Genomic DNA, 25355 nt, shown 5'->3' with positions numbered 1-25355 from the left:
TAAGAATATAAAGATGATGCTAAGTAAGTTAGTATCTGACTAATAGCTTGGGTTGGATGTGTAGAACTTTTTATAAACTTTCAGTTTATAATACAATTAATTTATATATGAGGAAAAAATGAAACTTGTTTATACGCGATATTAAATATTCCAGTCAGCTGGAAGTGGTTGGTTAGTGAGAGAGGGGGTGTGGTTAGTGAGAGAGGGGGGCTGTGCTTAGTGAGAGAGGAATGTGGTTAGTGAGAAAGGGCGTGATACAAACCAGTTGATCGAGTGAGAAATAATTTACGAGGTATCGCAACAGCGAAATTACTAAGTTGTGTGAGAAAGAGGAAGTGACATAGTGAGGAGGAGGGAGATCATGTAGTGAAGAGGGGAAGGAGGATGGGGAGTGAAGTGGTAAAGAGGGGGGAGGGGGCGCTAAGAGGGGGTGGGGGGCAAGGACAGAGCAAGAACAAACAGTGGGAGCCATGGCTTATTTGTTTACAAGAATCTGAGTGGGATGGTCGGCCTCTCCTGCTCCTTCCCTGATTGGCCATGACGTGTGGGAGAGGGAGAGGGAGAGGGGGAAGAGCGGGAGGAATGGAAGGAAGGTAAGAGGAGGGAAGAGAAGGAGAGAGAAGAGGGGTGGGGAAGCAGTGATAGGGAGGAGGTTACCTTGAGAAAAGGATAAAAGGAGAAAAAGAAAAGGATGTAATAGGAAAGAAAAGGAAAAGGAGAATAGAAAAAATGCTGGACACAGATGGGACGACATGTCGTTAGGATTCGGTACTCTCGGAGGCTGAGGAAACTAGAGGATGAGGGATGTACTTGGAAATACATATAGGAGTACATGAGACTACATAATTACATCTTCGTATATTAACAACACATTAAATTTAATTTAATAACTCTCCTGAAGCGGGACAGGACACCCGTACACCACTCCTGAAGCGGCACGGCACACCAGTGCACCTCTCCTGAAGCGGGACAAGTCAATATTCGAACCAATTTCAGCCTCAACAATACACCTATCGACGCAGTTCTCTCTGACTCACACTAGTTACACCTCGTAATAATACACTTGTACGCACCTCTACACCTGCTGTATGGAGGTGGCGAATAGTTCCCCCCTCTTCATGAGATCAATTACGCCACTAACAATACGCCAAGCTGCACAATTGAATGCTCAACTGAAGTGTTTACACCTGTCAATAACACAGCTGCCCCCTCCCCTTCCGTCTCCCTCTCCACTATTTCATGTAGTGCATTTGGGTGTCAGTGTTCCTCTGGGATGTCGGAAGGGGAACGTGTCGGAAAGGGACGTGTCGGAAGGGGAACGTGTCAGTGGAACAGGTAGACATGAGAGCGTGATCTAGTTAACTTATATAATCCTCCTGTTGACTTGCCGCTCGCTCTTATAATGCTTCTCTTCTAATCTTCTCTCCTCTCCTCTTACTCACTCTCCCTTCCTTCCTCACCTTGCGCCTTCCCTTACTCTTCCATGTTGGCTTTCCCAATTCAAAACAAAACTTTTCCTTTCCGTTTCTACACTTACCATCGGATTTCCCCCTGCCAATAGAAGAGTGAAAATGTATTCTATGACTAATTTCCTCTCATAATTATTCAAGTTGTTCTCCTTGAACGACATTGTTCGCGTTCACAGTCGCCTTGAGAATGGTCCCGGACGGACCGAAACGTCGTCGTCCCTTCATTTTCTAGTGGTTATCTTGAGATCTTGAGGTTATCTTGAGATGATTTCGGGGCTTTTTAGTGTCCCCGCGGCCCAGTCCTCGACCAGGCCTCTACCCCCAGGAAGCAGCCCGTGACAGCTGACTAACACCCAGGTACCTATTTTACTGCTAGGTAACAGGGGCGGTGAAAGAAGCTCTGCCCGTTGTTTCTCGCCGGCGCCCGGGATCGAACCCGGGACCACAGGATCACAAGTCCAGTGTGCTCTCCGCTCGGCCGACCGGCTCCCGTGTGTGGATTGGTCAACATTCAAGTTGTTCGTCTGAACTACCAAAGCTTTCGACACATATGGCGGAATCATAAGGCCTCGCCCACACAAACTCCGGACATTATATCCCTCTGGACACATATTTCTAGTCTCATGTCTTCTGTTTCTCCTCCTTGGTTCTCCTTTCTTACTTCAGCTTCCGGTCCTAATATTCCTGGCTCTCAACACGTCTATCCCGACATTTATTGACTCTAGTGTTTATTACACACGCGAGGGCAAGTAGCACCCCAGGTTGCAATTCTTTTGACCATGTTTTGGCGCAGTCGACTGAGGCGCGTCTGGGATCATCATGGACGTAGGTTCGAACACTCATCACGGCCCGTGAGGATTTGTTCACTAGTGTTCATCCTCTGATATTCCAGACGTTTGAATGGGGGTTGGGCACCGTTTATTTCCTCCGTCCTATCCTAAATCCTTATCCTGTTGTTCCCTTACAAGTGGTACATAGTCGTACTGGTTTAATGCTTTTTCCTGATATTTTCCTTATCTTACCTTTTCTCCGTCGCCACGTCCAAGCTTCCATCTTGTCCTAAATCTTCCAGTGCTATCTTCCAGTGCTATCTTCCAGTGCCACGTTCCAGTGCCTCTCCAATCCTTCCACGTCCCAGTGCTTCCCCAATCCTTCCAACGTACCAGTGCCTCCCAATCCTTCCAACGTTCCAGTGCCTCCCCAATCCTTCCCACGTTCCAGTGCCTCACCAATCCTTCCCAAGTTCCAGTGCCTCACCAATCCTTCCAACGTTCCAGTGCCTCCCTAATCCTTCCCACGTTCCAGTGCTTCCACAATCCTTCCAACGTCCCAGTGCCTCACCAATCCTTCCAACATCCCAGTGCCACCCCAATCCTTCCAACGTTCCAGTGCCTCCCCAATCCTTCCCACATTCCAGTGCCTCTCCACTCCTTCCCACATTCCAGTGCGTCCCCAATCCTTCCAACGTTCCAGTGCCTCCCCAATCCCTCCCACATTCCAGTCCCCCCCCCCCCACCATCCCCTGCCTGTCAGTTGTAGTGACGGCTTCACTTGGGTTGTCTGTCTCTTGCAGGTGCTCCCGTTCCCTGTCTCTTCATCGGTTATTACCTTCTCCGGCTGTCTGTCTGTCACTTTGTCTACCGGCGGCCTGTCTGTTTGTTTTTGTCTTTTTTGTCGAAGGCGCTGTCTGTCAAATTTGTTTACAACCATGTCTGTCAGCCTGTTTGGTTTACTCGACTGCTTGCCTGTCTGTTTACTCGATTTCCTGTCTGTTTGTCAGACAGGAAATCGCAGTTCTGTCTTTTCTTAAGAACTTAGCTTGTCATTTTTTTTGTTTTCTTAAACTTAGGGTTTAGTGAGGTGATCTCTGTCTCCCTACGAAGCAGTTTGTCTCATATTTACAACATTTTCCCGTCTCTCTGTTCTATATTTTCTGTCTATACTTCCCTGTTGGATGGGTTGTCAATGTGTTCATTTACAGTCTACTTTGACAAAGATTTTGCGGACAACACATGTGTGTCCACTCAGGTAACTATATCTCTTTCAGTGTTTTTCAGACCAGTAACGCCAACTACTATAGGGAAGCAGCCAAATCCAGTTGGTGGATTTGGTGGATCTAAATCATACTTTTAGAAACTATTTGCAATAGTAGATCCTTGTATTTGTGTGAATTTATGTGCCTATGGAATCCAGCTATTAGCTCTTGGATCACGCCTTTCTATTTTTCTCTTCTATTATGTATTCTATATAATAGATACCTTCACATATCTTCAATATATAACTTCTCACATATCTTATTAGGTATAAGGTGATATATACCTTCACATACCTTCTACATACCTCCAAGACCTATACTTTCTAACACACACACACACACACATACACACACATTTTGTGTGTATGGAATGCATTAGGAAGTGATGTGGTGGAGGCTGACTCCATTCACAGTTTCAAATGTAGATATGATAGAGCCCAATAGGCTCAGGAATCTGTACACCAGTTGATTGACGGTTGAGAGGCGGGACCAAAGAGCCAGAGCTCAACCCCCGCAAGCACAATTAGGTGAGTACAATTAGGTGAGTACACACACACACACACACACTATTGAGAGGTGGTGGTCAATGAACTGATAATTATTTTTTTAACCCCCCCCCCAACCCAGGAAGCTGCCCGTAGCAGCTATCTAACTCCCAGGTACCTATTTACTACTAGGTGAACTGGGGCATCAGGGTGAAAGAATGCCCATTTGTTTCCGCCTCCGCCGGGGATCGAACCTGGACCCTTAGGACTATGAATCCTGAACCATATTCACTCAGCCGTCAGGTGTGTGTGTGTGTGTGTGTGTGTGTGTGTGTGTGTGTGTGTGTGTGTGTGTGTGTGTGTGTGTGTGTACTCACCTATTTGTACTCTCCTATTTGTGCTTGCGGGGGTTGAGCTTTGGGTCTTTGGTCCCGCCTCTCAACTGTCAATCAACTGGTGTACAGATTCCTGAGCCTACTGGGCTCTATCATATCTACATATGATAGAGCTCTGATAGGGTAGGGCTCTGATAGGTAGGGCTGTGTGTGTGTGTGTGTGTGTGTGTGTGTGTGTGTGTGTGTGTGTGTGTGTGTGTGTGTGTGTGTGTGTGTGTGTGTGTGTGTGTGTGTGTGCGTGCGTGCGTGCGCGAGTGTGTGTGTGAAAATGTCGAGATTATGGATAGGATAGAACGCGCGTTCCTGAACACGCGAACGTGACCAAGTGCTTGAGACTTCGTGCGGCACATCAAAGCTTCGTCGTTCAAAGGCCACCGAGGCGCCATCTTGTAACACCGTCAATACACAAAGGTGTTAAATAGGATTGCATTTTGCTCCCCCCCCTCTTCCCTTCCTTTCTCTTGTTACCTCATCCACCTTCTCCTTCCCTTCTGGCTTGCTCCCTCTCTCTCTCCCTTCCTCCTAAACCTCCCTCACACACTCTCATTCCTCACATCTCACAATCACTTCCAATTCCTCCCTTAGCCCCCTTTTCACGCCCTCTCTCCTTCTCTCTCTCATTTCCCTCTTTCCTCTCACCCTCCGCCGCTTTTCACTATAAACTCTTGTGTTATCCTGCTTTGCATTACGGGCTCACCATAGCCCGTGCTACATGGACATTTCGTTCTGAGTAGTTAAATCTAAAACAACAACAATTACTTAGCACAAGTTAAGAGTACGTTCATTAACCTGACCTCTGTCTACACAAACTAACTTCTTATTCCTAATGGTGATTTTAAGCTCAAATTCAAACCCTTTACATAGCGAAGGGATCTGCTTCCCAGGCGTGAAGAGTAGGGTAGAAGAACAGCATGAAATACCAGTATTTATATATATATATATATATATATATATATATATATATATATATATATATATATATATATATATATATATATATATACACTGAAACGTTAAATATATTTCCAATATTATATGTGTTACATGCTAAATATAAAATGTTTGCTTTCAATTTAGTTTATATATAAATATGACGAAATATTATCGATATGGGCTTGTAATATTTTTTTTTATCTGGAGAAATATAGATAAGGTAAATAAATATATAATTAAAATATGTTTACATGGGGAAATAGTTTCGCTTCGCCATTTTTGTGTGTGTGAGGAAAATTTATAATGTAGAAATGAGAAAATAGTTTTATTTCAGTACTGTAATAAGGACACGAAATTGTTGGGGGGGGGGGGGGGAGGAGGGGGGATAATGGGGGAATATGAATGCGAAGAAGTGTCAGTGATGTATGTATATGTGTCTGAATATATATATATATATATATATATATATATATATATATATATATATATATATATATATATATATATACGTGTGTGTGTTTGTCTTTTGTATGTATGTCTGTATGTATGCATGTTTTTTTGCATGTGTGTGTGTGTGTGTGCTGTTATACATGTGTTTTATATATATATATATGTATATATACATGTGATTCGCTATATTTTTTGTTTCTTGTATGTAGGTGTTTTTCTTTCTTTTTTATTTTTTCCTTATAAGCCTGTATCGGATACACTCGAGCAAACTGCCATACACACTGCATGTTGTCAAGGGAAGCAGAGGTAAGGAGCTCTGTGTACAACACCTGTGGTGGCGGACACGGAGCGCCACGGAACGCTAAACTCCAATAACGATGCAAGGTGAAGACGGTGTTCCTTTAAAAAAATATCCCCGCGAGTGACGAAGTGGCGCTTGGCGTGACCTGCGCGAGGCGTGAGAGGGGGAGGAGAGGAATGGGGGAAGAGATAGAGGAGGAAGAGTTGGTTGGGGTAAAGGAGGGTGAAGGGAGGGGGTAGGAGGAGGAGGAGGAAGAGGGTTAGGGAGGTAAGAATTAGGGGGGTGGCAGCCACTCAAAACATCATCTCCTATTTTATATAATATTTTCTTAAGATTTCGACGCAAATATTTGCGTGACACTGATTTTTAAAGTACATCTTTCTTGCTGTCTCTCTCTGTCTCTGTCTCTTCTCTCTCTCTCTCTCTCTCTCTCTCTCTCTCTCTCTCTCTCTCTCTCTCTCTCTCTCTCTCTCTCTCTCTCTCTCTCTCTCTCTTCTCCCTTGTGAGCTACAACAGTGATGGGAAAAGCTTTTGAGACGACTTTGTTCATATCGGGAGAGCGGCGCCTGTTCTCTGTGGAGGCGAGTCAGGCCAGTGATTAATATGAGTTTAACGCGGATAATGCGAAGAAATTGTGTACGTCCTTGGACCCCTAATTTACGTGATGGATCAGGAGAAGCTCATTACGGGAGAAACAAGACGGTGAGAGACCCCCACGCCCATTCACGCCCACGGATCACGGGGTGGGCGTGGGCGTCCAGACCATCCAGGGCAAGAGGGCATCATCCACCAAACACACGCTCTCTATATAGTTATTTTAATCATCTTGAAGCAATTGAGAGTCGTCTTTTGAATCTATTCTACGTAAAGTTTGCATGTTTAAATATACTGTTTTTTGCTATTCAATCCTGTACCTAATTCGTTTTAATACATGGAAGTGAACAGAGCCCCGGGGCACCCAACTTACAATGGATTCCCACTTCGACTCTTTGTTTTCTGGGAAATAATCGTGCACTTTTTCAACCTAAGATAACGCCCTATATGCAATGGGCCTCTTTGTTTTTAATTAGTCTTTCGTAAAGCCCAATATTAATTCCATAGTCTCCTGAGACTTACAGATGTCTACTGCTACTACTACTATTGCTACTACCAAATCAGTTGGAACTGCGATGAACATTGGAACCTATGCTCTGAGTTCTCCCAAGCACATATTGGGAAGTGCCCAGTACTCCCAAGCACACATTGGTGAGGGCCCAGTACTCCCACGCCCACATTGGGGAGTGTCCAGTACTCCCCAGCAAACATTGGGGAGTGCCCAGTACTCCCAAGCCTACATTGGGGAGTGCCCAGTACTCCCAAGCACACATTGGAGAGTGCCCAGTACTCCCAAGCCCACATTGGGGAGGGCCCAGTACTCCCAAGCACACATTGGGGAGAGCCCAGTACTCCCAAGCCCACATTGGGGAGTGCCCAGTACTCCCAAGCACACATTGGGGAGTGCCCGGTACACCCCAGCCCACATTGGGGAGTGCCCAGTACTTCCAAGCCCACATTGGGGAGTGCCCAGTACTCCCAAGTAAACATTGGGGAGTGCCCAGTACTCCCAAGCACACATTGGGGAGTGCCCGGTACTCCCAAGTACACATTGGGGAGTGCCCAGTACTCACCAATTTCCCAAAATCCTACTGATTTTCACACTGATACATTGATCCCTGGGATTTCTCTGGGCATTACTACTACTGCTATTGCTTCTGCATCATCATCCACTTCTCCATCTTCGTCATTATCGTCAATTTCCCATTATCAACCTATTTTTGTCTTCATCAGTATCGTCATCATTATAATCGTCTTCATCTTCATCATAATTCTCATCATTATCATCCTCACATCATCATTCATCCACCTCCTCCTAATCCTCCTTTCACTCTCCAACGTTTATCAAGTTTCATCTACATTCTAGATTTACAAATACACAAAACAAAACAAAAAATCGCAAAAGTATCATAATTAAATTCGACCATTGCAAAAGCGCGCAAGCCCAATGATTTATTTCTGGGGATAAAAAAGTAAAGTGGATTTTGTTCATTTAAAGTCTTTCTATAAACGCTAGACTCGACAGGTCGTTTTCTCATAAACTTTAAGACGACGCAAATTACCCATTTCTTCCCCAGAGTAAACAAGAACTTTGGAATATAATAATTAGGTACTTTAGTCTATAAATTCCTAGGAGAGAGAATCTCAGGCGATATTAATCTGATCTTAAGACATCAATATCGATATTATCTGTGTTATCTTATGTGATGGAGTGCAAAGCCGGGAATAACATTCAATATTATCCTTTTTTATTCTTAGATAAAACAGCGATAGGTGATTAAAATCAATAATTACTGTGTAATTATCGGTTGTTAAAAATCAACCTTGCTGTTAATGAGGCGAGCTGGACATTATTTCTCCCCTCGTGTCATTAAGGAACACCAAGTTAATTATTATGCGAAAGTAGAGAGAGAATTCTTATTATGTGCATTGTGCGTGATGCGTAGATGATGCGTCAGTGTGTTGGTGCGTCAGTATGCTGGTGCGTCAGTGTGCTGGAACACACACACACACACACACACACACACACACACACACACACACACACACACACACACACACACACACACACACACACACACACACAGGGGCCTCGCGGCTAAGTGGAAAAGCGCTCTGGGGTAGATAGGCGGGGCCCAAGAGCGAGAGTTTGATCATGCAGGCACAAATAGGTGTAGAGAAGGGAACTATTAAAAGAAAGCGCCAAATCATTCGACTACATAGCGCTTGGAAGAGAGTACCCAAACACTCCCTGTCGAGCGGACATCGTCCGGGATTCGTGGATCCCGGACCTGAGTTCGATTACTGGTCGAGACAATAACAAATGGGCAAGGTTTCCTTCACCAGATGTCTCTGTTCACTTAGCAAGATACATATACCTGCGAGTTTGACACGGGCTGCATATTGGGGATGTGTGTGTGTGTGTGTGTGTGTGTGTGTGTGTGTGTGTGTGTGTGTGTGTGTGTGTGTGTGTGTGTGTGTGTGTGTACTCACCTAATTGTGCTTGCGGGGGTTGAGCTCTGGCTCTTTGGTCCCGCCTCTCAACCATCAATCAACTGTGTGTGTGTGTGTGTGTGTGTGTGTGTGTGTGTGTGTGTGTGTCTGAGAGAGAGAGAGAGAGAGAGAGAGAGAGAGAGAGAGAGAGAGAGAGAGAGAGAGAGAGAGAGAGAGAGAGAGAGAGAGAGAGAGAGAGAGAGAGAGTTGCGGCAGGTATGATATAGAAAAATATGCTAGAGTCAGTACATTTGATAATCGACGGTTAGAAAGGCGGGACCTAAGAGCTATAACACCACGTTCCTGCAGACATTAATATCAGACACTAGTTAAATGTACACGCCACCTTCTCACTTTCGCACATTCCACTTCATTTTATGTTATCCTCTTCCTCTCTGCCTTTCGCACGTAATAAATACCTCGTTCCCCCCTTCCAATTAACTTATGTAAATTGCGTCATCGTGGATCGGCCTGATAGCATCCAAACTTAAACAATTAATTCCATCACTAAACGATCACAAAATTCAGTTAACTCTTTTCTTCCGATACATAGAGTAATCCTTCCTTCGAGAAACGCCAAATTAGAGTAATATCGAGTAATATATCTCTCTCTCTCTCTCTCTCTCTCTCTCTCTCTCTCTCTCTCTCTCTCTCTCTCTCTCTCTCTCTCTCTCTCTCTCTCTCTCTCTCTCTCTCTCTCTCTCTCTCTCTTGTACTTTATGCTTCTGTTGATTTTTGCAACACGGAATGATTTGTGAATTCATATTTTTATTTGTTGCGTCGAAGTGCTGATAGGACTCATTTTAGTAAACAAAATCTCATGATGCCGAGAGTATGCTAACACATATAACATATGATTTGTTCTCTCTCTCTTACTGTAGCTCACAAATATATTGGCAATAAGCGAACACTAACATATTTGGCCATAAACATATGCTAACACTCGCTGTCTCTGCCCAGAACGACATATCTGCCTAGTTAGAGAATGATGGCATGTCCAAAATGATTATGCCGCATTTCTTTTGGCAAATACTAAAATAAATTGTTTCCTAATTTCTGCTAAAATATCATTACTGCTCCGTATAAACATGCCAAAAATACCTCGTCTCACACCTCACTTCACCTCATACCTCACTCTAATGGTCTCACATTAACACTTTTAGAGCTTGCCACGTGAACGTTCAAAGTTCATTGCGCTGAGCATTTGGCAAATTTTTACTGGGGGATGAGCTATTTATCTCTTGCTTTGAGCTCTTGCATGCAGGTGGCTAGCAGGGAGACGAGGAGGATGGGGTAGAGAGGTGTGGGGGAGGGGAGAAGGGGAAGGGAGGCAAAGTGATGAGAGGAGAGGATGAAAGTGAAACATTTAGGAAGGGAGGGAGGGAGGAAGGGAGAGGGAAAGGAAGAATATGCAAGGTTAGAGTGGATATATATTTCACAAATTTCATAATTCTGTACGAAAATAAAGATGATGATGATGATGATGATGATGAGGATGATGATGAGGATGATGATAATGATAATTTATTTAGGAACAGTACATACATAGTTGCAGCGTTACAGTACAAACATTCTGTTAGATTTAAAGATAGATGTAGTACATTCAATACCTAAAGCCACTAGTACGCATAGCGTTTCGGGCAACTATGCCCGAAATGCTAATGCTTCGGGCATTAGACAACGGATGGTTTGAAAGGCGGGGGTCCAAGACCTAATAATTCAATCCTATAGCACAAATTGTCAAATAGTAAATAAACACACACACATACGAAAAAAAACACGTTTACAATAAAAAAAATCAGTCATACAAGAAGAATTTAAGATACCATAAAAGCAGAGGCAGACATACACAAACCTAGATGACATACACAAACCTAGATGACATACACAAACCTAGATGACATACACAAACCTAGATGACATACACAAACCTAGATGACATACACAAACCTAGATGACATACACAAACCTAGATGACATACACAAACCTAGATGACATACACAAACCTAGATGACATACACAAACCTAGATGACATACACAAACCTAGATGACATACACAAACCTAGATGACATACACAAACCTAGATGACATACACAAACCTAGATGACATACACAAACCTAGATGACATACACAAACCTAGATGACATAAACAAACCTAGATGACATACACAAACCTAGATGACATACACAAACCTAGATGACATACACAAACCTAGATGACATACACAAACCTTGATGACATACACAAACCTAGATGACATACACAAACCTAGATGACATACACAAACCTAGATGACATACACAAACCTAGATGACATACACAAACCTAGATGACATACACAAACCTAGATGACATAAACAAACCTAGATGACATACACAAACCTAGATGACATATACAATTGTTGCATTTTGTTCCCGCTTGATGCCCTCCGTATAACTTTCGTCTTAATATACTCTGCTAGAAAGGTTTACTTTTGCATGGCATACGTTAACACACGTCACCCCAAGCAATTTTCAACAAAATCTTGTTTGCTTTAGAGCTTGTAAATCTGCCCAAACTCGAGAGGCCTTGAAATTCAGTGACGTAAACATACTCCAGACAATATTTTAATGATAATATAATTTTTAGTCATTCAATATGTTGTTAATATGAGTAAAAAAGAGGAATTACTTCATATTGTATTGATTTTGTCAAGTGTTTACCTATTAAATATTCAGAGATAGATAGATAGATAGATAGATAGATAGATAGATAGATAGATAGATAGAGAGATAGAGATAGAGAGAGAGAGAGAGAGAGAGAGAGAGAGAGAGAGAGAGAGAGAGAGAGAGAGAGAGAGAGAGAGAGAGAGAACCCGGCTCTGCAGGGTTCCCTTTCTAGTACACATCTGTCTATAAAATAGAATGTCTGCTACAAATATTCTCTGTCCAAGGATTCAAACCAGACGCTTTGGGCTTGTCTCACCTAATTGTGTACAGTAATTGTCTGAAATTAAGCAATTTTTGTTTAATAAAATTGTTGTCAGTTAAGCTTTTAACCAAAAAATAAATATTTATAAAAAATTATGAGGAATAACATTATTTTTATGAGGAGAAAATTTTATGCTAAAGGTATAAAAGGAACTTGGGCAAATTACAAGAATCAAATTCACAAAACACAAGTTTTCCCACCAAATCCCCACAAATATTGATTACTCTCCATAACGATAAACATAAAACAAATGAGCAGAGATTCAACCACTATCAAAACAAACCCCTATGAGCAATTTCCGTCAGGAGCTTAATCTACAAACTGAGGAAACTCCCCAAAGCAAAGTTAGAGGGAGAAGGAGGAGAGAGAGAAGAGGGGAGAGAGGGGGAGAAGAGGGGGAGAAGAGGGGAGAGATGGGGAGAAAGGAGGGGGGAGGGGAGGTGGAATAAATCACGTAGGGGCTGGTAAGATAACAGACAATTAATCTTCATCGCGGACAAGGGAAGAAAGTCAATCTGGGAAGACGGTGAGCAAAACGTGAGTAATTTATTGAACGCCTCCTGACGTCCCATCTTGATGTAAACGCTACGTCTGTATGATTTATACTATGCTTGTATACCGTCCTAGCTGCCTGGCTTTATAATACACACTGTGAGTAGACGTATACATATTGTATGTATGCTTAGGTTTATGCAAGTTTCTAAATATACGTGTATATATTTATTGCATATATATATTCCTATAATATAAAACAAAATATTTAGATTCAAAACTGACAAGAAAGCTATGCTTGTTGTGGCATATTTGGAAGGATAAAAATATTTTCTTCAGATTTTCTACGATTTATCCTAATAGTGGACATAAATCATAGGATAATTATATGATCAATGGGTTATTATTCAGGATGATGTAGTGTTGATGTTGACGAGAGCGTGGATCACAGTTTATATGACATGGAGTGAGGAGGAGACATGGCAGGAGCTACTTACTGTTCCAGCCAGGATATAGTCGTGGGATAGGCGTCACCTATCGACACACTTGGTTGTCTCTATCAATAGCCAGCTGCATCTCGCAGCAGCAACTGGCTGTCTCTCGTAAACAACTTACAGCAGGCCTATTGTAACAGCTGGCTACCTCTCGTAACAGCTGGCTGCCTCTCGCAATATCTGGCTGCCTCTCATTGCAGCTGGATGTTAGTAGCAATAGCTGGCTCCATCTCCCAACAGCTGGCTTTTCTTATTAACACGCTCGTGATTCCTGTATCCTCGAAGCCCTTCTGCCCTTGAGTTTCCTGTACGCCTCGAGTCTCTTGTACCCCGAAGCCCCCTGTACCCCTAGAGCCCCCTGTAACCACTAGAGCACCCTGTACCCCTAGAGCCCCCTGTACCCCTAGAGCCTTCTGTACCCCTAGAGCCCCCTGTAACCACTAGAGCACCCTGTACCCCTAGAGCCCCCTGTACCCCTAGAGCCTTCTGTATCCCTAGAGCCCCCGTAACCACTAGAGCCCTTTATACCACCGAACATCCTGTACTCTCGACCCCGTGTACTATTAAGCCTCCTGTACTCCCGAGCCCCCCTGTACCTTTGAGCTTCCTGAAACCTTCGAACTCTCTGTACCCCTTAATATCGTCATTCACACCATATCAATGACCCAAAGCGCTGTTAGTAAACAGTTAACCACTCACTCCGTCAACCACACACACAGTCAACCAGTTACACAGTCAACCAGTTACACAGTCAACCACTCACACAGTCAACCACTCACACAGTCAACCACTCACACAGTCAACCACTCACACAGTCAACCACTCACTCATCCACTCACTCGACAAACGCCACTTCTTAGTAAACATCCAGTTGGTCTGTCCCTGTACTCTGAGCGCTGTGTTGTGTTTTAAAAAGATGTAAATAATGGCTCTCTATCATTTCATATTCGATTCACAGGACGATTTATCCGGCTGGCTTTAATGAGCCGGCTGTTGAGGAGTGTTACGTTTATCTCAGGGAACGTCAGACAACGCAACACAACGTAGAAACGTAAATGTTTGACTGGCGCCATGATTTATTGTACATCTTCATTTGTCCGTTCGGGATTTTGATGTTGAAATGCTGTAGGTGAACCGTATGACAGGACTGGTCGGTATATGAGCAGCAGCTTCCCTCTCCTGTATAGGGTGCATATGAGCAGCATCCTCAATTTCCTGTGTGGAGTGAATATGAACAGCATCCTCACTCTTCTGTGTGGAGTGAATATGAGCAGCATCCTCACTCTTCTGTGTGGAGTGAATATGAGCAGCATCCTCACTCTTCTGTGTGGAGTGAATATGAGCAGCATCCTCACTCTTCTGTGTGGAGTGAATATGAGCAGCATCCTCACTCTTCTGTGTGGAGTGAATATGAGCAGCATCCTCACTCTTCTGTGTGGAGTGAATATGAGCAGCATCCTCACTCTTCTGTGTGGAGTGAATATGAACAGCATCCTCACTCTTCTGTGTGGAGTGAATATGAGCAGTATCCTCACTCTTCTGTGTGGAGTGAATATGAACAGCATCCTCACTCTTCTGTGTGGAGTGAATATGAACAGCATCCTCACTCTTCTGTGTGGAGTGAATATGAACAGCATCTTCTCTCTATCTATGTATGACCTTCCATTAAACCAGTGTTACAAGCTCGCAATATTAGATGACTCTTCACTCAACCAGTGTTACAAGCTCACAACAAATGGTGATCCCCTACCTACCACATTACTACAATTTCACAATACCCGGTGACTCACAACCCAATACAGGAAATTATAACCCAGACTGCCCAGTCACACTACACCACAACACAGCGCCAGAAACATCACAACATATTCTGGCTCACCACACACCACAAGACATACTCATCACCTCCAAAACACAATCTAGCTCACCACATAAAAGAACAATATGGAGCAGGAACTTATCAACACGTTTTGCCACGCCACACAGCACCACAGAACAGATCCCCTGGAGCACCACAACACATTCTAACTCACCACATAACACCCCAACACATATTCTGACTCACTACACACCAAAACACATCTCTGACTCACCACGCAACACCACAACACAGAGCCATAAACACACACACCTAGGAACACCACCCACACAACTACCGAAGGCATCACACTGTGTTAAGAAATTGGCTGGGAAGCTCCATATTATCCTATCTAGTTTATGGCCAAGTGTGATGAATGTAGACCAGTGTATTGGGCCACCATGCACCTAGTGGACCCGTAGGGCTGTGCAGCGGCGGGTCCACGGAAGGTGGTGATGCCTACTGGGTTAGAGATGAGTTTAGATGTTAGAGAGGAGATAGAGAGGGTCGTCAGGGGCGCCCCTGCTGCTCCCAGTGTGGGGATGTAGTGTTATATAGATTGAGAGGCGATATATTATTCATAAGGGTTGGCGTGTATTCACATATTTGTGCATCATCTATCATGGCTTGTGAGGTCGTTCTTCTGCTATAGGACAAGCGATGCTTTGAAAGTCGATCGTTTGATGCAATGACTTGAAGCAAATAAGGTTTATATTATGTCTACTTTAGAAACTAGTATTTAGATTCTAGTTAATTCAAACTATTACACTACCAATTAAGAGGTGATAATTTTTGTCATCGAAAAATTTAGTTTCCAATTTTCATCCACACACCGTCGTATTTCTGTGGTACAACTATCTCACACAAGCCTGATTGTATGCGCGCGCGCGCGTGTGTGTGTGTGCGTGTGTGTGTGTGTGTGTGCGTGTGTGTGTGTGTGTGTGTGTGTGTGTGTGTGTGTGTGTGTGTGTGTGTGTGTGTGTGTGTGTGTGTGTGTGTGTGTGTGTGTGGTGTGTGTGTTTGTGTGTGTATGTGTGAGTGTATATGTGTGTATACTCACCTGGTTGCACTCACCTAGTTGTGCTTGCGGGGGTTGAGCTCTGGCTCTTTGATCCCGCCTCTCAACTGTCAGTCAACTGGTGTACAGATTCCTGAAGTGCACGCGTGTGCGCTTACTTCAGGAATGTGTGCGTGTGCGCGCACATGCGCGCGCGTGTGAGTGTGTCTTGTATGCGTGGGAAGTGGTGTTTTGTGTGTGTTTACTCTTTGTATTTACTATTTATGCCTACAGATTCGGGCTGTTAGCTCTTTGAACCCGACTTTCTAATCGTCGTTTGTCAAATGTACTGCCACGCGAACTATCATTTTCTATCATACCCGCTTCATATACATTCTTCTACCACACATCCTGAGGCCGTGGCCCGCAGCAGCTGTCTTGCCTCCAGGGATCTATTTAGTATTAGGTGAACACAGGCATCAGATGAAAGAAACTTTTCCCAATTGTTTAGTGCCTTGGCCGAGAATTGAACCCAGCTTCATAGATTGCGAATACTGAACGCTGCCCAGTCGGCCGCGACTCATTGAAATGTTTAAGTGTGTATATTATATATACACACTTAAATATATATATATATATATATATATATATATATATATATATATATATATATATATATATATATATATATATATTATTAAATATGACCGAAAAAGTAAGATTAATAATTCTAACACGAATTTTCTCAATCTTTCGTACATTACGCTTCACTGTTGGAGGTAAATCAAAAATCACTTCTCCAAAATTCATTTTTATTTCTAGTCTGACGCGACACGGGCGCGTTTCGTAAAACTTATTACATTTTCAAAGACTTCACAAATACACAACTGATTAGAACGTATCTCTGATTTTATATCTACATTTGAGTGAGGTACCCACGTACAGACTGGCAAAGCGACTCAACGGCCTGCTGACTCCTTATGTTCCTTGCGCCTTCAGCCTGAAGTCTCCAAAGGAATTTGTGGACTTACTGCGGGGCACACGGGCCACAGGGATAAGAGCCTCGTTGGACGTAGAATCGCTGTTTACCAACGTACCTGTGGACGAGACAATCGGAATGATAGCCGACAGAGTGTATCGTGATCCAGCCTGTACTCCTCTTGACATGCCAGAAAGTATTCTGAGGAAACTACTCCAAGCTTGTACTAAAGAGGCACCCTTCTTGAGCCCGGATGGGCACATGTATAAGCAAGTAGATGGGGTCGCCATGGGTTCTCCCCTAGGTGTCCTGTTTGCAAACTTCTACATGGGTACCATCGAGCAAAAAGTCTTAGTCGACATGAACTTGAAACCCGCCATATACTGCAGGTATGTTGACGACATTTTTACACAGGTACCTGATGTCAGACATCTGCAGAAGCTGAAGGAGGCATTTGAGCAGAGTTCCGTGCTGCGTTTCACTTACGAGACGGAAAAGGATGGGAAGCTGCCTTTTCTAGATGTAACAGTCATGGAAAAGGGCGGAGGTTTCCACACTGCAGTCTACACTAAGGAAACAAACATAGGAATGTGCCTAAATGCCAACAGCGACTGCCCTGACAGGTACAAGAGGAGTGTTGTTAACGCATACGTCGACCGTGCTCTCAGCCACAGCTCAGAATGGAAGCAAGTCGACGAAGAACTCTGTAGGGTAAGGCAGGTCCTAGTCAATAACGGCTTCTCCAATGGTTTCATCGAAGACATCATAAGAAGGAAAGTGAAAAGCCATGCAACCTCTGAAGAGACAACTAACACAACACCTATACCCCCTATTAGACTATTTTACAGGAACTTCTTTTCCACAGCTCATAAAACGGAGGAAAGGGTCCTGAAAGATATTGTTAATAGAAACGTTATCCCTACAGACAAAAATCAGAGGATACAACTGACGATTTACTATAAAACCAGAAAAACGGCCAGCCTACTCATGAGAAACTCTCCAGACACAAAACAGAACGCTTTAAAAGAGACTAATGTCGTCTATGCCTTCAAATGCCCACTTGGGGACTGTAAGCTCCAAAAAACCCAGTATATAGGCAAGACAACAACATCTCTTTCTAGGCGTTTAACGATGCATAAGCAACAGGGCTCCATTAAGGAACATATAATCTCTTCCCATAACCAAACCATCGCCAGAGAAATCCTAGTAAACAACACAGAAATCATCGATAGATACAGCGATAGCAGGCGGCTTGACGTTTGCGAGGCACTACACATCAAGAAGTCAACACCAGCAATCAACAGCCAATTATTGCACAACTATATTCTACCCACCTCAAGACTCCGCTCCAATATAGAAGCATCAAGAAATATGGACCAATAGGCTTCCTACAAACACTTCTATTCAATACCCATTGTTTCTGTTCTGTCTTGTGTTGATACTTTTAATACCCTATTAATATCCCCTCCTGTTCTGTCTTGTGTTAATGCCACATCACCCTTCCCACCTCACTCAAATGTAGATATAAAATCAGAGATACGTTCTAATCAGTTGTGTATTTGTGAAGTCTTTGAAAATGTAATAAGTTTTACGAAACGCGCCCGTGTCGCGTCAGACTAGAAATAAAAATGAATTTTGGAGAAGTGATTTTTGATTTACCTCCAACAGTGAAGCGTATTGTACGAAAGATTGAGAAAATTCGTGTTAGAATTATTAATCTTACTTTTTCGGTCATATTTAATAATATATGTCTACAGGAAAGACTGCTACCAAAATATACTAATATATATATATATATATATATAGTTAACAAGGGTTATATCCCTGGCCAGCTGAAGCCTGGGTGGTCATATTATTGTGCAATAATGGCGCTTGGCACCTTCGATTTATTGGTTGATAATGAGGTTTTTAATTAATTAATTTATCGCATGTGTTTTTTGTAAAGGGGGTAATTACAAGCTTTCTTAAATGTTGCATTAATGCTCTCTAGAATAATGCAATAATGCTGTCTGTTATACTGATATTATTTTGTTTGTATTTATGGTTTAAAGCGTATCATATGAAGAAATGCTAATAGTTATATTAATATTAATTATAATAATAATAAACTGCATGCATGCAAAATACATGGGGAGGGGGGAATTATCATAGTATAAATTGTATGTACAGGAATTTAAATGTATTTTATGAGGCCACTAATCACACGGAGTTGTGTCGAAAATATTGCGACGTTTTATTGTTCACTGGAGAGGACAGTGGCTTCGTCTGAGGGAGAGTGAAGACACTGTCTTACATAGCCAATATATTATTTTATATATTTTGAACAAATGACCAAAATATGCGTAAAATAAAATAGTTATAATATATATATATATATATATATATATATATATATATATATATATATATATATATATATATATATATATATATATGGGGGCACCAGTGGTTGGGGTACCACCACTGGTGCAATTATAGGGACCCACAGCCTCAGAGAAGGGAACACAGAGCATTCAGAGAAAAACTTGCCATTTAACTCTGAATACGAAAGAGTGTTCGCTTCTCCTACCACCCCCTTGTTTTTTTATTATGGTGTACACTTTATTATGCAAAGTTATACAGTATATACATATATATATATATATATATATATATATATATATATATATATATATATATATATATATATATTTATATTTATATATATATATATATATATATATATATATATATATATATATATATATATATATATATATATATATATATATATATATATACATATATAACAAGCGTGCAACTATGGCAACGATGTAACTCGCAAACCCTTCAACATTTGCCACACGCTTCTCTCCTCCCAAAAATATCAAAGTCATGCACGAAATATTTAGCAAATGCCTGGCCGCTGCTCCGTTTTGGCGCGAACAATGGGGCTGCAGCGTCCCACCGCGTGAGGTAATTGTCCTTCATGTTTTTATATAAGTCAATTAGCATATTTAATTACGACCACGCTGACCACCGCTCTGGCCTCTGATATACTGCTCCCAATATATTCTGGCTGAAATATTGGACATGATATATCAGTCGAAGTCCTCAATTAAACCCGCTACTTGGACGCTTAAACTAAGTTTGCCAATCTATGGTATAATTTAGGGCATTTTTCCGGTTATGCTGCAAAGTATAACTTTCCCGGGTTTCCGTAACTAATATAAGGAAAAGAGTGCACAATCGTACAATAGTAAAATATGATGTGATTGAAGGGGTTGTTGTGGCCCCCTGGCGGCCGAGAGAAGAGTTGAGTGGCAAGATGAAGAATTGGATGGACACCGAGCGTTGAACATCGTGTGAAAATAGCTCGATTGCGGCTTACCTCCCCTCCCAGACCCACACCCATCTCTCTCTCTTTCTCTCTCCCTTTTTTACGACCTCGTTCAAACCATCTGCGGTTCATTCGGTCCTAAGCACTGCTAAGATTGTAATTGATTTTAAGCTCCCGACCAGCGCCTCGAAGAAATGATACGAGGAGAAATCTCTACGTGAGATTCTGGAAAAGGGTCGGGTGGAGAGGCTCTGTGGGCGGTCTCTGGTGGTTATGACGGCCGGGCGGGAGGTGTGAGTTGCGTGCCTGTGCGCTTTTACGTTGCCTGGAGTGATCGTAACTCGCCGGGCTCTATAGAACCTTGACGATACTCGGGGAAAGAGCCCGCTTGGCTCTCCCTCTTCCCATCCATTTGTTACCCAGTTTGCGGTTTCAGTATGATATGTTTTATGGAAAATTTCCGGATGGAAGTGTACCTCTGAAGCCAGCCGGCACCAAAGCCTTGCATAAATAACTTGGCGGCTGATTCATTCACTAAGTGACGTGAAAAATAATATGACAACAGATTCAGATCCCGTCTAATTTTTCACGAGATAGTGTCATTAAATGGCCTACTGGAAGCTCGCCTCTGTGAACCTGGAAGTTGATTTTGACAGCAAATATTTAATACTGTGATAAGAAGCTGTAAGATATGTGGACTTCACTTGGTATTCTCAGACCGCTCTTGAGTGAGTAACGGCGTAAATGGCCAGCCATTCAGAAGAGCTGAAGCATAGCGCCCAGCCAATCATGTTGCCAGAACTGTTAGTGACGTGGGTATTCTTGACGGACAATGTTAAACAGGCGATTGGTCATCCTTAATCAGAAGTTGTGTCAGGATGACCGATCATCATGGATTTACCTCGCTCGTCGGTCTGTCGGGAGACTTAATCCAGTGAGATTCTTCGCCTCAGTGAGCCACCAACTAAGGCACAGACCACTTTAGAATTATGAGCCTCTTGGACCAAGCGGTACCTCCTGGTGTCACCTTTCCTGGGTAATCTACGAATCTTTCTCCCTGGATTATTCTCGTCCTCGTCTGTAGATGAACATCTTGAGCTTAAGTTCTGGAGTGCTAATAAACCAAATTCTTTGAGTCTGAGATCATTTAAACGCTCCAGGCGGAACTTAAGGGTTACCATAGCATTTTCTCATTGCAGTGTTCGAATGTGTTTATACGTTTTTTTATATGAAAAGCAATTATGAAGAAAAAGCGCTAAGCCAGTACGACTATACACACTTGGGAGAGATATGAAGACAAGGATCTAGAATAGAACGGAGGGAAGGAGCGGCTACCAAACATTTGTGCCGACTTGAATCGAACGCTGACCTCTTAAGAAGTGAGGCCGGCGCTCTACTGACCAGTCCAAGTGGTTGGGCTTGGTTTTGTAAATTAAATGTCGTTCCGTAAGATCAGTCCGTTATGGTGAGATTTAATCCGGGAAACCGGTATACAAGCTAGTTAGGTTATTGAGCGCCAGGAGTAGTGGTATGGATGTACTATGGTTGTGCTTGAGGGGGTTGAGCTTCGGCTCTTTGGTCCCGCCTCTCAACTGTCAATCAAATGTGTGCTGGGAGTGTTGCCTCCTTTAGTGTTTACCTCCTCGTTACTCCGAGGAGGTAACGGTCGGACTTGCTCTCTCTCTGAACGTTCAGTCACACCATGTTATATCAAGTGTACTCCTGTAAATCACGGGTTCTGTCTGCGTGACTCTTTGACCTCACAATTCCAGTTTCAGAGTTGATTAAATTTTTGTTTTGTTTACTTCCTGTAGGTGAACCGGCCGCTCACCATGAAGAAGGAAGGTATCCAGACCCGGAACCGCAAGCTGAGCCAGAAGTCCAAGAAGAAGAAGGGGATGCTTGGCTTCCCGGACATGTTGAAGCCGCTGGACAAGGGCGGCTTCGGTGGCTTCGGGACTGGAGGCTCCGGGTTCGGCTCCATGTCTCACTACATGTACGGCGGCCAGATGCACGGCTCCTCCATGGCAGGCGGCTTCATGTCAGGGCCGCCCGTGCACGGCATGTCGGCCATGTCGGGCGTGGGTCTCGGCTTCTCCTCCACCTCACAGATCCAGATCCCCTCCAACCTCAGCCTTCAGCCTCCAGTGGTAAGACGGCGCTTTCTTTTTTAATATGATTTACTGTTTTGGAAGAGATGTTTGTGTGTCTTGTTGCCTTACCGTATCCATCCTCGCCAGCCCGTAAATCTTATGCTACTAACAGCATTTTGAAATCAATAAATAAATTAACATACATGGCAACTTGTTGTATAGTATACAAGCATCAATAAACTAATTTACTAATCAATAATTATTTAATGCAAAGAAACTATTAATAAATCCATTTTGAGTAACTGTTAATTACAAGTAACACTAACATTTATTGAGCTAAAATACATTAATTCAAAGCTTAAATATGAGCTATAGCTTATAGCTTCAGTTTGGGTCAGAGGCACGATTTTGTGAGCACTGCATGAGACGCTCTCATGACCTGACATTTTGTGAGTATTGTATGATACTGTTTCATGAGAAAATGAGTAGGAGCCATGAGTTTCATGTCCTAACACTTTGCGAGAACTCCATAACAGACATATATGACCTTACTCTCTGTGAACACTGCTTGAGACGCGTTCATAACCAGATCCTTGCTTTCTTGGACATTCCTGCCTTCTGGAGGGTGTGACCACTGCTTCTCTATTGTTTCTTGCCAAGTACACTGCTCCCTTCAGTAAGTTTGGACTAAGCCCTTAACTCCATCTACCCTTTGACGAGCTTGCTACCTAGAACAAAGGGAAGGGAACTATCAGGAGAGAGAGAGCGCCAAGCCATTAAGACTATATAGCACTTGGAAGGAGTCAGGATTAGTATTTGGGATGGGCCGGGGAAATGAATGGTGCCCAACCACTTGGACGGTCGGGGATTGAACGCCGACCTACAAGAAGCGAGACCGTCGATCTACCGTCCAGCCCAAGTGGTTGGGTTGAACCTAGAACAAAACAAATTCCTTTCAATCGCTGGGTTTTGGATATTATCGGATGATACTGCTTCCTTGATTGATAACATAATCCTGTTCCTCCCACAGAATGGATGGCGAACTGATTACACATGACCTAATCTACAGTCGGTGGCCTGATGGCACGAGGAGGAGATTCAATAATGGGTCACAGGAAGGCGCTGTGTGTCACATTTCACCTACAACTGGAATCTGATTTCATCCTGAAAAAAATAATTGAGAGGTCGAAAGAAATGTCCATTACTGCCGAGAAAGCTATACCGAGGATGAGTCAAGCTGAAGAGGAAGTCAGTAGGCCAAGCAACGGGACGAGTGGCTACAAAACGCGTGTCCGAACACGCTCGCACACACGCACACAATCCTCTGGTGATCATTCTATACAAATATTTTTGCACCAATACCGGCCAAGTTTAAAGGATGTTTTCAACGTCCATCTCACTGTTAATGCCAAAGCCAATCTTTTTAGTCTAGGGAGGAGAGCACACAGAGATCTTTTTAACTGTATTCAGTATATTCGTAAAGAAATGGAATAGTTATTTGTTAAGCGGATCCGTTTGAAATGAGCCAATTGTTAAGAGTGATTATCTCTAAAGCGATATTCAGAGAACATAGTGATTTCACGAAAATGCAAATTCATATAATTTTATTGATTTAAATTAGAGAAACATACAATGTTAGGTATTTACAGTGAAAATATATAATTAGATCGAGAATAATAATATTGCAATTTTGGCAGGAATTTGTAATGTGTGTGCTAAGATACTGTAAGATAATCTAATCCTTTACTCGCGATCTTGAAAATAAAAAGTGTAGTAGTTTGTAGAAATTAAGTCACAGTAAATATCTCAACATTACAGTGAACCAGAGAACATGAGCTGTGGTTTACTGAAACGTGTTTAAAGTTATAAAATACGAAGACGTTTACTTTCTTAGACAAAGTCTTGTTTTTAAAAAGGAAAAATATAAATTTGCTATTTTTGCAAGCATCTGATAGTTAATAAAATATTACCGTACTTATTACCTCCTAAGAATTTGTTTTGGAAAACATTACAGTGCATTATATATATTTGTATGCAGGTGATAAATTCAGTTTAATCTTGTGTGTTATGCTGTCCTTATATAGGAATATTTTTCACTCTTCACTTCAGACTGAATTGAATTCTTCGCATCTAAATGTTGCCAGGTTTGGCGTGCTCTACGTCAGTCTTATTCTTAGTTTTAATAATAAAAAAATGATATATGTATATATATATATATATATATATATATATATATATATATATATATATATATATATATATATATATATATATATATTTATATATGTCGTACCTAGTAGCCAGAACTCACTTCTCAGCCTACTATTCAAGGCCCGATTTGCCTAATAAGCCAAGTTTTCCTGAATTATTATATTTACTAAAAAAATTTTCTTATGAAATGATAAAGCAACCCTTTTCTCTATGTATGAGGTCAATTTGTTTTATTGGAGTTAAAATTAACGTAGATATATGACCGAACCTAACCAACCCTACCTAACCTAACCTAACCTATATTTATAGGTAAGGTTAGGTTAGGTAGCCAAAAAAAGCTAGGTTAGGTTAGGTTAGGTAGGTTAGGTAGACGAAAAAACATTAATTCATGAAAACTTGGCTTATTAGGCAAATCGGGCCTTGAATAGTAGGCTGAGAAGTGCGTTCTGGCTATTAGGTACGACATATATATATATATATATGTATATATATATATGTCGTACCTAGTAGCCAGAACGCACTTCTCAGCCTACTATGCAAGGCCCAATTTGCCTAATAAGCCAAGTTTTCATGAATTAATTGTTTTTCGACAACCTAACCTACCTAACCTAACCTAACCTAACTTTTTCGGCTACCTAACCTAACCTAACGTATAAAGATAGGTTAGGTTAGGTTAGGTACGGTTGGTTAGGTTCGGTCATATATCTACGTTAATTTTAACTCCAATAAAAAAAAATTGACCTCATACATAATGAAATGGGTAGCTTTATCATTTCATAAG

The 25355-nt window shown here is 42.3% G+C and overlaps 1 protein-coding gene across 1 annotated transcript in view; it reads left to right on the top strand.

The window, feature by feature from the left end:
• Window positions 1-24578, top strand: part of LOC123744972 (trans-acting T-cell-specific transcription factor GATA-3) — a 204823-nt gene extending 180245 nt beyond the window's left edge. Inside the window, exons 6-7 of the mRNA XM_069306237.1 lie at window positions 22085-22420; window positions 23394-24578. Coding sequence (XP_069162338.1) covers window positions 22085-22420; window positions 23394-23420 — 363 coding nt within the window. The 3' untranslated portion in view covers window positions 23421-24578. The remainder of the gene's footprint in view (window positions 1-22084; window positions 22421-23393) is intronic.
• Window positions 24579-25355: the final 777 nt, after the last annotated feature.

Source organism: Procambarus clarkii, chromosome 57 (assembly GCF_040958095.1).
Source record: "Procambarus clarkii isolate CNS0578487 chromosome 57, FALCON_Pclarkii_2.0, whole genome shotgun sequence".
In the NCBI taxonomy this organism is placed as follows: domain Eukaryota; kingdom Metazoa; phylum Arthropoda; class Malacostraca; order Decapoda; family Cambaridae; genus Procambarus; species Procambarus clarkii.
Note: the sequence above shows the minus strand (reverse complement) of the source record. Positions and strands in the feature narration are given on the sequence as shown.